General features: G+C 44.3%; 1 protein-coding gene across 1 annotated transcript in view; it reads right to left on the bottom strand.

The window, feature by feature from the left end:
• The window catches only part of LOC146345054 (macrophage mannose receptor 1-like), a 97,361-nt gene that overhangs the window by 46,297 nt on the left and 34,801 nt on the right, over positions 1-16,263 (bottom strand). The window contains exons 6-8 of the mRNA XM_084859002.1: positions 14,354-14,497; positions 7,869-8,051; positions 4,140-4,297 (exon numbers count right to left, since the gene is read on the bottom strand). Coding sequence (XP_084715128.1) covers positions 4,140-4,297; positions 7,869-8,051; positions 14,354-14,497 — 485 coding nt within the window. The remainder of the gene's footprint in view (positions 1-4,139; positions 4,298-7,868; positions 8,052-14,353; positions 14,498-16,263) is intronic.

Raw genomic sequence — 16,263 nt, 5'->3', positions numbered from 1 at the left:
GAATGGAGTAAATGAAGTTCTCCTCTTGAAGGAGAGGATTAAGTCAACTCATCATGGTAAGTCATGGACTCACTGTTATCTCTACAGTCATTACATTGCTGCCTACTGATTAATACTTTACATGAATGGTGAGCAGCATTTTAAGTGGTGGGTATCTGTGCACTGTAGGTGTTTCTACATTCATTTATTTTAAATGTTGTTACTCTGTTAGTGCATTGCTGTTAGCCCCATTTAGGTGTTTCCTGCCCCCAACATACCTGTCGTCTCTGGAGACTTTCATGTGTTGGGCATAATGGTCTGAAGAGGAACTCTAAGGGCTCATCTACATGAGGGGTTTTCTTCAGTGCTGCTGTGGCTTAAAGTGGTTAGGGACACATGATGTGTCTCTAACAATCTGCAGCCAACCAGCTGCATCCCTCTTGAAAAGTCGCATTTTCTAAAAGTCCTTTTACTCTGTATGTTTTACTTAAAGCATCTCCCAGGCAGTTCCCCTGCAGTATGCCCAGTCCCTCTGCATTAAATCCTGGGCATGCCTCTGTGGCATGGCTGTGATCTGGCAGTGAGGTGGTCAAGGGTGGGGCTGCTCCTCCCACCTCCATTTCTTCTTTTTCTCCATTTGCAGTAGGGCTGCTTTCACAATAAGTAGCCTACTTTCCCCATTCATAATATCAGTATCCCTAGTTCATTCACAATAGTGGAGTAGCCAGTTTATATGTAGTGCACAAATAAAGAACACACAGAGGAGGGAGGAGAAAGGGTGGCCAGCCACTATTTTGCAGTAATGTGATACAACTAAGGGATACACAGAAGGGGGAGGGGAAAGGGCAGCCAGCTGCTACTTCGCAGTGGCGATTCACCTGCAACTGTGCAGTCACGCGATACACCTACAACTAAGGGATACACAGACGGGAAGGAGAAAGGTCAGCCACTACAGCAAGGGAGCATGGACAGGGCTGGGAACAAGCCTCCCCAATCATGGAATCATGCTGGCTCACCCTTTCAGAGTAATGCAGCAGTTTGCTTTTTCCATTCACAAATAGCAGCCTCTGATTCATTCATGTCTCCCCTTCAGAACAGTCCCCTGTGTGTGATTTTCCTGTGTGTTTGTGGGGAGGAGGTGGAGGCTTAGTTCCAGTCAGGGAAGTGGGAGCAGCAGCAGCAGTCCCCACTGCTGTTAATCTGGTACTAAAAGGGTTAAGTAATGTTGCTAACAAAGACTGGAGATGGCCAATTTGATCTGGAATGGTTGAATGACCTGAGTGAGGGTTTTGGGAAGACCTACAAGAAGAGCCCCTAAAAGACTCCAGACTCGTATTTAAGAATCAGTCTTATATTTCAGACTCTTGACCCCTGGGCGAGAAGACTTTGAAGTTTTGATTCTATGCTAGTCGATCTTATTTCACTAACCGAGACCTAAGATTTTGCAGGACTGTCTTTGAAGAAAGGGGAAAAAATGCAGCTGTCTTTACAAGCAGCTTTGTAGAGCTTGTTCAAGGCCACAGTGTGCTGGCAGAGTGTATGAGTGAGATACAGAAGAACTGAGCATGCTCAGATGCCTACTAAGAGGAGGAAAAGTACTGGTTTGACATCCCGTGGTGTACACCTGCTGATAAGAGAATGTCCTTACTCGATGCTAGTTGGGTGGGGGAAGCTGTAGCCCTGAACACAAACGACAACTGGGAGGAGGTGTTTGGGTGGATATGACCAAAGATGGCCAAAGATGACCAAGAGTTCCAAGAAGATGTACCAGGGAGAGATATGTCAATCAAGATAACATGCCCAGATGTCAGACTTTGGGCCATGTTTTAGGACATTTCAAAGTAACCCATTTGTAGTTCCCCAAACATGTGAGATTGTAGGAGATAGATGAGACACCTTACTTCTGATTGGTGAGTGAGTAGTCTAACCACACACACCCCATTTTGATTGGAAGTTGGTTGCCCCATTACTCATTGGGGGCCCCACCTTTGACCAGAGCAAGTGTATAAAAGCACAGATATTGAGAGCTCATTGCTGCTCTTCCTGCTGCTGCTACTACTTCACTTCACTCTTTTTGCCTTGCAACCAGACCCAAGGATTTGGGTAACTATGGACCTCTTTAGAATCTTAGACTTTTGAATGTAGATTATTTTCTGAAGTTAGGACTTAAGAGTATTTTCTGAAAGTAGAACTTAGAATTATTTCTGAGTTTGGGACTTAGAATTATTTCTGAGCTTGAGACTTGGAGTTATTTCTGAAGATGGGACTTAGAATTATTTCCAAGTCTTGGGTTTTTCCTTTCACTCTAACTTCTACCTCTGTTCTTCACATGCTTAGAGGAACATAGTAATGCTTTAGTGTAGCTTTTATATATTAAAGGAAGGTACATGAGGAAGTAACGGGGGTGGTGGTTAACACGTATGGTTTAGTTTTGTTTTAGTTTAGCTTTAAACTGCAAGTAGTAAACAGGAGAAAGTTGGAAGGAGGAGTCATAACAATATTAGAAGGTCAAGCCGTTATCCTACTAGCCAAATTCATAATACCAGCTTTGGCAATTGCAATTCTTTTAATTGATCTTCTATTTGTGTTGCATTCTCTTTTCCTGTAATTATAGAGAAAGTTTGTAATGCTCATATAGCCACCATGCCACTTTCTTTATATTTTGTATTTTTCTAAAATAAAGCTTTAAATAGATTTCAGTGTAGAGTTTTGTCTGTAATGATATTTGTCTGTTGGGATTAGCTTGTTTACCCACCAGGGTGCTTCAGACCCATTTGGTGCAGATTCTGAGGTTAAACAGGACTGGATTTACAGCTGCTGACTCTAGAGTGCTAGCAGAGGGAGTCAATTCCAGCCCTTTCCCACTGTGCAGGGCCTAGGTGCCTCCTTTCTGCCCGCCACTTATCAGTCTGTCCCTGGGCTTCAATATTGCTGGTTCACAGTTGATGGATCCAAGCGGGAGAGGTGTTGGGTAAACTATCCAACATTACTCATCTCTTCCATTAAACCTCCCTGAGCAGTGGAGCATGGACACGGGTGGGAGCAAGCTCCAAGCAGCATCTATGGGGTTGATGATGTTCATTTCTACTAGCGGGACTCCACCCATCCAACCACAAAGTAAGGCAGATTAAAGTGCAGTTTGACCTGTGAAAACCGGGTTTTAAGGTAGTGTGCTCCTGATGGACCAACACCCATTTCATGAAAATCCACATTAAATATGAAAACGCATCACATTCGTTGCCATGTAGATCCAGCCTAAGTGTGTTCAGTTGAACCTGCTTAGAACTCTCCCCTCAATTAGGAACTAATTGCGCAGGGTCCCTACTTGCAGGGTTGATTCAAAATGTTTTCAGCTGAATACACTTCAAATCATCCTTCAAGCCTTTGCACTCAGTTGTGCAAACGTCAGGAGTGTGCCCTCCCCCTTACAAATATTGTTTTGAATACCTGAACTGGGCTACTGAGTGAGCATGACTTGGCTTTCAGCTAGTGCAAGCAGCAACACAAGAGTGGTCATTTGGGTTGGAGCCTAGAATTGAGCTTGCATGAGCGGATTTAGTCAAGGAAAACCTTCAACATAAGAAGTTATCCTCCAAAGAATGCCACTTCAGTGCATTCTGTTAATGCTTCTGTATAGCAATGGGAGCAATACATTCCCCCCAGGGGTTAGATTCAGATTTATGATAGATCAACTGGGCTGACAGACGTGGACTTCCCACCCTCTCCTTCTCATGGCAGCCCCTCCAGCCCCCTGAAAATCCTACACAGAGAGTCAGGGAACCCTGCTGAATGGGGTGAGCCATGGTGTGTCAGGGTGAGCAGAGATCCCCCAAAATCGGGCAGAGGAACCTTACACAAGCACCCCATTTCCTCTTGTGGAAGGCAGATTCTGGTTCCAACTCCAGATCTCTCAGAATGCCATCAGAAATATGCTCCCAGGAGAACATTTTAAAGCATGTATATGTGTCTACAGAAAACATAATCATGATGGTTTGAAGACTAGTCATCTGAAGACTATTCTAACTCTTAAAGGAAACACTGCTGAAATTGGATATGAAGTTGGACCGAATAAATGCATCAACTTGGATAAAATTAGTGGACCACTTGAATGGAAATATGCTTGGATAATGAGATAGTGAGAGACTTCAGAACTATTTTACCTTTCCTTTCATAATGACACAGTCTTCTTGCCTGTTGCTAGCATGTGTTGGTTCCCCACGTAGCCATTTGGTGTATGTCACAGGCGTCCCATCTGTCCACTCAAAGTACATTTGAACCTTGTTGTCATTCAGTCCAATCCATAATTCATCAGTTGGTCCTAATTCACACATAAAAATAGGGGAGTTTAGGGAGAAAATGTATGTTTTGTACAGAGTGGTTAAGAAGTAGGTCCAGGAAGTTAATAATTTTGCCATTAGCCCCAGTACAACATCCAGTGATATGTGGATTGCTTTGAACACTTAAAATGAGTGGGACCAAGTATTATTGTAATCAACACAACAGAAGGAAGGTAAGCCATAATGAATCAGTCCGATGCATTATTCTAGGGGTGGACAACTTGTGGCCCTCCAGATGTTTTAGTCCACAACTCCCATCAAGCCTAGCCAGCATAACCAATGGTGAGGGATGATGGGAGCTGTAGGTCAAAACATCTGGAGAGCCTGAAGTTGCCCACACCTGCATTATTCCAACAGATTTCCCAGATACTACTTTCCAATAGGTACCAGGACAATCAAGTACTTTTCATGAGTGCAAACAAGATCCAGTCTACTACAAATGTAGTGGCATCCTATCCACAGAGGATTCCCACAGCCTCAACAGAGCCCTCTGTGCCCTGACTCAGGCTATACACAACAGGTGCATGCTAGAGAAAGCAAAGGGCCATTATGGGGAATGGGAGATCACACTCCAGCACATGAGGAATTTGCACTGACTGGCAGAGGAGGGCTAGGTGGGGATATGGGAGGCATGAACAGACCTCTCACCCCCCTTAATGGCTGCTCACATTCCCTGTGCACATACCTGTGCATACCCACAAATGGTCAAGATCAGGGCCCTATTGAGCCTACAGGAATCTTCTACATGTGAGTATTGCATCAGTGGTGGACAGATGCTACCTTCCACCTGTGCATAGCACTGAAATATGGAGGGACTGTTCTTCAATGATTGTTCTTTGATTTTGAAAAAGCCTCATCCAGAAATATTTGATAGCAATATTTGATAGTCAGTGAGTTAAAGGAAAACAGTTGTATGCTAATTGCTTAAGTTTCCTCACTGAGTTTGTTTTCCTTATCTATGAGAGTAACAGCCACTAATGATGAGTTATTGATCCTGTGCCAAAATGTAGCAGGTGTTTCCTTTCTGCTGACCCAGATCACTAAGAATGAGATGCTACCGCCAAGATGTGTGCACAGGACTTCCTCTGACTAATTCAGAATTCAGGCAGAACACAGCACACAGCTTGGCTTTCAGCACTTTTAATGCCATTATAGTCTTTGCCTCATGACAGAGATACTGCTTTTTAAATGGTCTTTTTCCATGTTTTAGTTGCTTGGATATTTATCTCTTCTTTTAAAATTATTTTACATTATTGTTGCAGCTTTTAAAAAGTTTACAAAATTCTTCTTAATATGGTTTTATTGTATTTCTTTTTTTTATTATATGCCCTGAGAGCTTCAGATGTACTGTAACTCATAAAGTGAATAAGGGAGCAATCCTATGGCCACTAGTCAGTGGCTAGACAGTCATAGGATAAGTGGTTTTCCAGGAACCAATCTTGGAGCCTGGTGAACCAACCTTCCCCCCCTTCCACACTGCCTCGGAGGCAGTGTGGAATGGCACTGAGCTCCACACTCAGAAGAGGAGTGTGCAGTGGCCAAAACAGGGCATTCCGGGGGTGTTCCAGGGCAGGGAAAGAGGAAATGCTGGTACGACACATCCTATGTGTCGTCCAGCAGCCTCCTCCCCCACTCCACCTTCCTGTGGCTAGACAGCCGAAATCAGCTGTCTAGCCGCAAATGCAGGGCAGGAGAAGTGCAGAGGGAATGATCCCCTCCGTGCATCTCCTGCCCTGCACTGGATAGGCAGTTGCCTCCAAGTTCAGAGGTGGCCACCTATCCCCATAGGTTTGCGCCCTAAATAAATATTAATTGGTTCTTCCCATTGCTCCTGGCCCTGAAACTTGCATACTGTTTTCCTATTTGTTCCTACAGTCTTCTCTCTATGGGAGAACTACAAATTAAAGACAACATCATCTGGACCCTCCGCACTCCTGGTGAAATTCTGTGTATGAGGCGGTGTGATTGCACAAAAGGGCTGTGGCTCAGTGGCAGAGCACCTGCTCTGCATGCAAAAGGCCCCAGGTTCAGTCTCCAACATCACCAGGTAGGGCTGGGAAAACATCTTCTGGAAACCCTTCAGAACTACTGCCAGCCTGTGTCAACAATACTGGGCTAGTTGGATCAATAGACCGACTCAGTGTAACACAGCTTCCTACGTTCACAATAAAAGCTTCATCTGGAAACACCCAGAATCATAGCACAAGCACAGTCCTCCCAACATTGCCAGTAGGTCACATTACAACCTTCTGAGAGCTTTTCTACAAGAGGTATTTATTGTGTGCTGATGATTCCTTACACACGGTTGTTTACGGGTTCTTTAGATGACATTGTGATCCTCCAGTTTCACTTCTATTTTTCAGGAAAAACTTCCCTGTTTTTTGTTTTTGAATGGGGGAAATGGAGTATTATTTCTGAAACTGCAGTTTCTACTTGTGTATTTGGAGTATTCTGCTATAGAACATCTCCACCTAGAGGTTATTTAGCAGAAAAGCAGGAAAGGAAAAGCTCTTTGAGTAGAGCTTGGATCTCAATTCTGTGACAAAACCAAAAACAGGTAAAGCGAATAACAGCCTTGTGTAGAAAAGCTCTGAGTCACTGCTCCTCTTATCAATTGCCTCAACTCCTAGATTTCATTAGCTTACTGCAGATACCTACACTGACCTCCCTCAAGTAGATGAGTCTCTCTGCATATGCATCATGATTCCCAGACAAAGCAGGCATTATTCAATCAATACATTTCTCCTTGGACATGAGGAGACACACTTGAAAGAAGCTCCACAAGGATGAAAAAGGCTGAAGTCTCTGTAAGGATGGCGTGGGTGCCCAATTCAATCCGGCAATCCAGCGGAACCGCCCGTGCCTGCACTCCTGAGCCCCACTCGCCGAGCCCCTGCCCCTGCTCACCCCTTGCCCGTGCTCGGCGAATGGCCTGCACTCACCCTGGTAGCCTCATTGAGATTCGCAGTTGCCATTTTTTGAGAAATAAAATGGTGATCACAAAAATGCGCATATTTGTGCACACATGAACACACATTTTGCAAATGCGCATATTTGCGTATGTGCAAAATGCACATTTCCCCAAAAATATGTATTTTGCACGTGCACACAAATATTCACCTTCACAAAATGTGCATTTCCACACATACGAAGACATGCACATTTTTGCGATCGCCATTTTATTTTTTAAAAAAATGGCAACCGTGGAGCTTGACGAGGCTGCTGGGGTGAGTGCGGGCTGCTTGCCAAGCATGGGAGGAGCTCGAGTGTGGTCTGGGGACTGGAGAGTAGGGGCAGGGGCTGGGCTGGCATCTGGAGAACCCAGATGGGTGTGAGTTCATACGTCCCTAAGTATCTGTTAAAATTCTTGAAATCATCATAATATTTCTTACATATTGTAAGAAACATGTAATATTTCTTATATTGTTGGTGGGATGTAATAGATTTAATCAAACTGATGCCATTTAAACAGGCCACTGCTGCTAATGGTAACAAAAACAACAACTAATTTTTAGAATTCAATATTAACAATATTATCATAGAAATACTCACTGTACCCAAGCTGAGAAATTATAAAGCTGTACTCTTCAACATTGTGAATACTCGCCAGATCTCCACCTTCCTTTCTACACAGTGCTAAAGCATCATTCCATAAGGCAGTTTCTCTGTGAATCTTATAGCAGTGGCCTGCATATGATATCCATCCCTCAGGACACTTAATGGGCACATTTGATTCTGCAAAACAACCAATAATCATCAATTAACCACTTGTACACAGAATGCTGTATGGATTGCACATGTTCTTACACACATGTATATGTGTATATCCGTTCCTTACCAGTTCAATTCTGCTCTTCCTCTGAAGAACTTGGAGTTTTGTACCTACTGTTCTTAGGTGGCCTCCCATCCAAGCAGCTTCCAAGGTCACATGTTCTTCCTCTCAGCAAGGGGTGTTGAAACTTAGGCCTGTAGGCCATATCTGGCCCGCCTGGGGTCCCTCTGGGGTTCCCAGATGGCCATGCCTTTTTCCTCTAGCCCTACCCCCTTTACCCTGCTGGCTGATTGTTTGGTGGTTTCCTGGGGCTTGCATGTTTTTCACAGCCTGAAAGGCTGAAATGCATCTCCTAAGGCTTAGTTACTGGTAGTGAGAGCTTTAAGCTAAACTATGCTGACATTCTTTTGCCTTTACCCCTGCCCCTTTAGCCTTTGGCCCCACCCACCACTGGAATGTGGCCCCCAACAACTTCTCTGAAACTGAATTTGGCCCTAGAGCTGAAAGAGGTTCAGCATCCCTGACCTAAAGCATGGCTAAAAAAAAAATGGCTAAGGAAGAAGAAAATCAACCTTATTCCATGTGGGGGGTTTTACAACAGCTAACAACACAACAAAAACTGGTCAGGCCAAGTTTTGTTTTTTGCTTTAACTAGCTACAGCCTTACTTGTGATGGGCCAGGGTTCCTGCCAAGCATACCTGTCTTTAAAAACACATCAGGGCTTTTCCTTCGTAATGTGTGAAGCGGCTGTAAGAGAAAGGGCGGGTCATTCTTGGCAAGCAGGGTAGATTCTGTCATTTCCATCCTGCCTGCCAGAAACAGGATATGGCTTTTTAGCTTAGCAACAGGGTAATGTCGCTGCTACCACCAAAGTACTTCACATGACTGAGCAGTTGGATCATTACAATACTGACCACTTTCCAATGCAAAATGTAAGGACAGCGAGCATGGATTTAAGAGGAGCTATTTAAAAGCTTCATGCCAAAACTACACAAAAACCTACTAAAGAAGAAGAGTTTAACAAATAATAGTTCGCATAAGACTTGGAATTTAACTATGTACTTCAGGGGTGGGCAACATATGGCATATGGGCCATGTACAACACCCACCCACCCCCGCCCCCCAAATTGTAGTAATAAAGGGTGTCCAGAGCATCTATGAAGTACTGAAAGAGTCAGAATTACCTTCTTTGCAAGTAATTTCACATCTTTTAGTGTTCCGTAGCTGCTACAGAGAACCCAAAGAGTCCAAATTAGCTTGTACACAAGCTAATGTTGACCCTTTGAGCTCTCTGCAGTCACTGTGGATGCCATTGTTTATTGTTCATTGTTTCTTTTTACGGCACCGAGGTGAGGGGGGAGTGATGCAGTCCATGGTGGGTGATCTAGGGGTGAAAATGGTGCCCAGACCTCCTGAAGTTGCCCACCCTTGAATGTAGTTAGATGCAGGCATATAGCTTTGGCTGGGTGCTGAAGGCCGATTGCAGACTTGGTCTCCAATCCTGCACATAGTTGGCTGCTGTGCAGTGCAATCCTATGTGTGTCTTCTCAGATGTACAGTATGTCCTGTTAAGTTCAATGGGACTTCATCCCAGCCATTCCATCAGGCTGAGGCAAGATGGGAAGAGGGGTCTCTCCACTGGCTCTGCTGAGACACCAGCTCCTTTTGGCTCTCTCTCCTCTCTCTGAACTGTTTCCATCCCATCTGGTTGTTATAAGAAATCTGTAACTTTAAGATTTGGTGTCTAGGTTTGTGGTTTTCCTTTCCTTCTACCCCATGCCTTTTTCTTTGTTTGCCATATCTTTTAGACTGTAAGCCTGAGAGGCAGGGACTGTCTCTCTCTCTCTCTCTTTTTTAAAGCTGCTCCAGGAGCCTTTTTGGACGAAGAATGAATTTTTAAAACAAAGTGCTTTAAATAAATATGTAAATATTAATTTATTTATTTGACCTGTACCCCACCTTCCCACCAAAAATGGCACTCAAGGCAGCTTACAATCACTAATAAAGCTTGATAAACACAATAATAAAACAAATACAGTAAACACAATTACAAACAATTACAAGCACAACAATCCCAGGGCACAGACTGAAGGCACATGAGGCAGCCACCTTGCTGAAGCTAAGCAGGTCTGGGTCTGGTTGGTGCTTGGAGGGGAGACCACCTGGGAACCACATGTAGCTGCCTTGAGTTCCATTATGAAAGAAAGGTGGGATAAAAATGTAATAAATAAATAAACAAACAAACAATAACAGAGTAAAACCAGCCTCCAATCCAACAGACCCACTTACACAGCAAAGGCCTGCTTAAATAAAAAGGTCTTTGCCTACTCACAGAAAGACAACAAAGAGGGAGCAAACCTAGTCTCCCTTGGGAAGGAGTTCCACAGCCAGGGAGCAGCCACTGAGAAGGCCCTCTTTCGTGTCACCACCAAATGCACTTCTGAAAGCAGAGGTCTCAAAAGAAGAGCTTCCCCAGAAGATCTTAGGACCCAGGCATGCTCATATGAGAGAAGGCGATCTTTGGTAGCCTAGTACCAAGCCATATAGGGCTTTATAGGTCATAACCAGCACTTTGAATTCTGTGCAGAAACAGACGGATAGCCAGTGAAGCTGTTCTAACAAAAGAGTTGCAAGCTCCCTGTAACCAGCCCTGGTCAACAGTCTGACTACAGCATTCTGGATCAGCTGAAGTTTCTGAACAGTTTTCAAAGGCAGCCCCACATAGAGTAGATGTAGCAGACTGCAGCCTACAGGCACAACCCTCTCCTATGCATAACTGGCTGGGGCATGCTGGGACTTGTAGGCCTGTTTTCTGTCTAAATAAGCATAGGCATGTGCCCTAAACCTCCTTTGATTTCAGTGGTGTACAGTACATGATAGCAAGGTTGCATCTTGCACATGCCTTATTATTAACAACTGAGTCAATTATAAATATATTGATCATGTCTCTAAAGAAAACAAAACCATAAAAACAATTTATAAATGAATTTAGGAAACACCTGGGCGTGTTTGCAGAGAATGCTGGAACGAATGGAAGGAAACTCTGACAACGGATTGGCATGGTACACAAAGATATTTATCAGAATATGTTTTTAAAAGCAAAGTGGTGTTTTCCTGTCTATCAGACTTGGTGTGTATGTTACAGATGTGAAATTTGCTTCCATAACTCTCTGGAATCGGGATGCTTCCTTCTCAAGCTGAAATTATGTATAAAACACCAGAGCAACGGTATGAGGCAATCATTTTAATTAAAAACAAAGGCAGTAACATCTTGCCTGATGAAGAGATCTGGAGATCTCAAAACTTGCACATTTGTGATGATCTTTGAGTGGACCTAATAAAGATATTATCCTCCTCCTCCTCATTTTAATTTCTATACCACCCAATAGCCAAAGCTCTCTGGGCACTTCATAAACATTACAAAACATAATAGAAAAATGTTACATACAAAATACATACAAAATTTGAAAACAATTTAAAAAGCTGAAAACAGTTTCAATGAATTATGGGAACCTGATAAAACAACTGACATTAAAATCCCATCACTTATATTGCACTATATGGGTTTGAATTAACATTTCTGTTGCTGAGGACATTCACGCTGGTAAGTTTGGGAGACAGGCTCCCTTCAGCTGGAAAAGAATGTCATGCTTAAGTATTTCAGAAATCATTTACAAACAGATGTGCTATGACGTTGGGGAGCAGGGGAGGCGGAGTGTGTATGTCGTCAAGATCGGAAAATTATCAGGTAAAAGACCTCACCTTCTGTTGCATCTCTGGTCCTCTTGGAATAATATACCAAGTCAGCGGCTGGGGCAGTTTATACCGGAGGCTTCGAACAAGCCACCGTGTACGCAGAAGCACATGGAAGCAGGCACTGCCATGGAAGGCGAACGGGAGAGCGGGAGTGGTGGCAGCAGCTGGCAGTGGTGCAGTGGAGATGGGTCTTGGGGTGGGCGCCCAGGATGAATGGAGTGGCAAACAGGCTGGCATCAGCACTGGGGCATGCCAGAGCCTACCAGGGCTGACGCTGGTTACCACAGTATACTTTCTTGTTTTTAGAAACATTTTTTTTCATTAGGAGGTGGCTGTACGAGTGTAGATGCTCATTTTACTATTTTTACTTTCAAGGTATGTTATCACTTTCTACAAGAAAATGGTGCCTACTCCCAAGTGAATATTTTAGCATTCACAGAAGAAACACAATTTTATTCCTGTAGTTATGGTGGTGCCATGACATGCTAAGTAAATTTAAAACGTAACATCCTGCACATGCTCAGAAACACCTTTTTATCAGAGTTTCCAAAGGTTTTTTTGTCATCTAAAGCCCCCCACCCCACAAGACCATTAAGTCCAGGGTCTGAAATACAGGTGCAGAACCAGTTTTGGGTAGGGGACAGATCCCGCTCCCCCAGGCCGTATGATGTCAAGTGAGCATGGCCATACCCACCTAATGTCATTTGCTCCCTAGTCCAAGTGCTGGGTGGATCTTCCCAGGAGTAGGCTTCTCTGCACGTGGGCTTTCCTGGTTAGGAGGCCCGGTGCACAGCAAAGCCAAACCAGCTTAGTCCCCATCACTCCTCTGACGGAGGAGCAATCGGGACTAGGTTAGCTCTGCCCCATCTTCTCCTGGCCCACTGAAGGCTGGGGGCTCCGATGACAGTGGGGCTGAGAATCCACTCTGGGTTTCAGTCAGAACCATAGAACTCTAAAGGAGCTACCCAAGGTGCTGAAGTTATTTTGGGGTTGGGGTTCAGCACCTTGGATAGCTGTAGAGTTCTGACTTGTTCTGGCTGGAACACAGAGTGGATTTATAGCCCCACTGAAATCAGAGCCACCAGCCTCTACTGCCTGCCCCACCTCCTTCCCACAGCGGGGGGAAGCAGCTGAGGTGGGTGAAGCAGAAGCAGCTGGGTCCCCTTCCCTTCTCTGACAAGCGAGAGAAGGAGACTCACCCAGCTTCACTCGCCCTGGTGGGAAGGAGGTAGGGCAGATGAAGCAGAGTCAGGCTGCCCCATGCCCCAACCTCACTGTTATCTCTAGTTGGAGATAACAGTGGGGATGGGAGGATGCAGGGCGGCAGGACTTGGTCCTTGCTGAGGAGAGCGGTCACTGTCCCCAGCCCTGGTGAATCCTGTAGTTCCACACCCCCGCTGTTATCTTCAATTTTGTAGGCTAGAGGTTCTGCAGCACTGGGATAAAACTACCTAGAAGCATCATTGGCAGAGGGGTGATTTGCAGTAGATCAGCAAGGATTTGGGGCTCCCCATTGTTTAACAATAATAGCACCAACAAAATGACTCCTGGCCAACCTAAATGTAGGGATGTCAGAAGAATCCAGTTGCAGGGGGGAGCTTTCGTTGGCTTGGCTCCTGGATTTCGGCTCATCTTCTGCCAGCTGGCCTGACTCAATCCGCAGTGAATCAGGCCAGCTAGCAGATTTTCCATATTCTTTTTTATTTGCAGAAATAGACATTTGTGCAAATTTTGGCCGCACTTTGTTATTTGTGCAAATTATGCAAATTTCAGCCAAAATTTGCGCAAATATCTATTTCCGCAAATAAAAAAAATACGGGAAAAGTCCCTGGAATTTGGGGAAAATATGCAGCTCAGCTCACAGATGCAAGCTGAATTGGGCTCACCGTGGAAGTCTGATGCGCCCCCAAAAGACCCAATTTCCCAGTGACGGACATCCCTACCTAAATGCTTCTGCTAAAATGAAGACAGTTTGGAGTTACCAGGAGTAGATTTTGGTCTGGAAGTGTTGAGAGTTCCATTCAACCTGGCATTTAACATCCATTCCTGGGCTCTGAATTCTTTAATTCTATGTGCATGTCTTTAGCACTGAGCTCTCAAAGTTTCCATAAAAACAGAGAAGATCTCGCAAGCCTCAGGTCTGCCCATCCCTGCTGTAGGTAGCTGTCAAAACTATAGCTGCTACAAACAGCTGGAGACTTCTGTACACAGGAAGGCAGTTTACACACTCCTGTGTTAGCTAGCCAGCAGATCCTTTTGAAACAACAGAAAAAGTGCTGGCTTTTCCCAGAACTAGATGTTTTAAAGCAGGTGGCTGGGGATAATGGGAGCTGAGGTTCAAGATGTCTAAGGACACCAGGATAGGGAGTGCTGTTTTAAAGGCTTCTCTTTGCAGACCTTTCAGAAGAGCTTAGAAATGCATTTTTTTTTTAGATGAGAGAAATCTCCCTTTCCCATCACTGCACTGCCAACTTGTTAAATCAAATCCTGCTGTATTCAACAACCTACCTGAAGGAATGATGAAGTTTGGAGTGGCACTTCCTTTTTTACAAATGTAACCGAGTTTCTTATCACATTCTAGGTTTTCCCATTTGGATGCTTTACCGGGATTGAATGTTCCACAGGTTTTCCCAGGCTCTGGGGAAGGGCTTCCTTTAAGAAAAGATGCAAAGAGGAAGGATATTCACATCATGCCTTGATTACAGAATTCCATTGTAGCCAATGGACATGTAAGAGGTATTTATTACAGGAGTTTCGAACCTCTTTCAGCCAAAGGATGAAGTTCCATTTGAGAGAAGCCCTTGGGGGCTGCAGTCCAGTGGTGGATGGGATCAAAGAAAAAAGGGGCGGGCCCAGAATACCCCAAATATCATCATGCTTTAGCTTAGAGCTCTTACTGCCCTAAAACCCTTAAGAGCTGCCGTAACTAAGCCTTAACAGAGGCATTCCAACCTTTTAGAATGGGAATGCAAAAGCCAGGAAACCACCAAACAATTGGCAGTTGGTGGAAAGAGGCGGGGCTAGGAGAAGGGGGTGTGACCATTTGGGGAACTCCAGAGGGCCAGACTGAGATTTCAGGTGAGCCAGATTTAGCCCCTGGATCTGAGATTCAACACCCCTGACAGCTCAATAATCAGACTGGAAGGTTGAATTGGCTCAGGCTGCCATTTTGTTCATGACTGAAAGTGCCAAATTCAGTCTTTCTGCTCAAGACTTCAAGTCCCTGATCTGTAGTTTTGGTTAACCTATGAATGTTTCACCACAGTGATGGATCATAGACTAGCAACTGAAAGCAAGTCAAAACAAAAGCTTTAACCTGCCCATGGATGCCAGAAGGGAAAGAGCCAAACTTCCAATCCATGAAAAAGCATTCCACAGCTCTGGGGTGGCAACCAAGAAGGCCCTGTTTCTTTCTTTCTTTCTTTCTTTCTTTCTTTCTTTCTTTCTTTCTTTCTTTCTTATTTATTTATATTTCTATACTGCCCAATAGCCAAGGCTTTCTGGGCAGTTCACAAGAATTGAAACCACAAGTACAGCATAAAAAACAATATAAAGTATAAAAGCATTAAAACTACAATATAAAAGTACAACTGGCATAAAACCTAGCAGCAACGCAGAGATTTAAAATACAGTAACAAATTTCAAACAGCAGAGCTAAAAGACTAGAATGCTAAAATGCTAAACTGCCTGGGAAAATAAAAAGGTCTTCACCTGGCGCTGGAAAGAGCACAGCATAGGTGCCAGGCCAACCTCTCTGGGGAGCTCAATCCACAACTGGGTGCCAAAGCAGAAAAGGCTTCTTGTGGAGGAAAATCTGTCCTCTGGGTATGATGGGACCTGAAGCAGAGGCTCCTCATCTGATCTCAAACTACAGGGAGGTTCATATGGAAGCAGGCACTCCCTTCAATATTCAGGACTCAAGACTATTCAGGACAACCTTCCCCAACTTGGTGCTCTCCAGACATTTTGGACCACAATGCCCATAATCCCTGACCAACTGTCTGAGGCTTCTGGGAGCTGTAATCCATCTGGGGGGTGCCAGGTGGGGGAAAGCTGATTTTAGGGCTTTACAGGTGAAAGCATTTTGTATTGGGCCCAGAAACATGGTTTCAGAACAAGAACTTCAAGAAGAGTAGGTGAAAATGCCTAAGAAGTTTAAAAGGAATTGTAACTGAGCTTATTTAAGTTAAAAGGCTACATGAACCTGCTATAAGGTTTTGCTAACATATAAGAGCAGCATAGATAGATATAAGAGGGTTGCTAAAAGATCCAAAGACAGGTACTGTAGACTTGACCAAAGACTGGTTCTATGGGCTTAGTTCGAGCCAGAGTGAATTTCATTTGACTTTGCTAAAGAAAGAAGTTTAAGGGAAAGGTCTGATGCACCTTTTTCAGGTGCATCACTAACCACAGATCAC

Source organism: Heloderma suspectum, chromosome 5 (genome assembly GCF_057233095.1).
Source record: "Heloderma suspectum isolate Gila_16-S chromosome 5, 16-S_ref, whole genome shotgun sequence".
Lineage (NCBI taxonomy): Eukaryota > Metazoa > Chordata > Lepidosauria > Squamata > Helodermatidae > Heloderma > Heloderma suspectum.
This window is presented reverse-complemented; position numbering and strand designations above follow the sequence as displayed.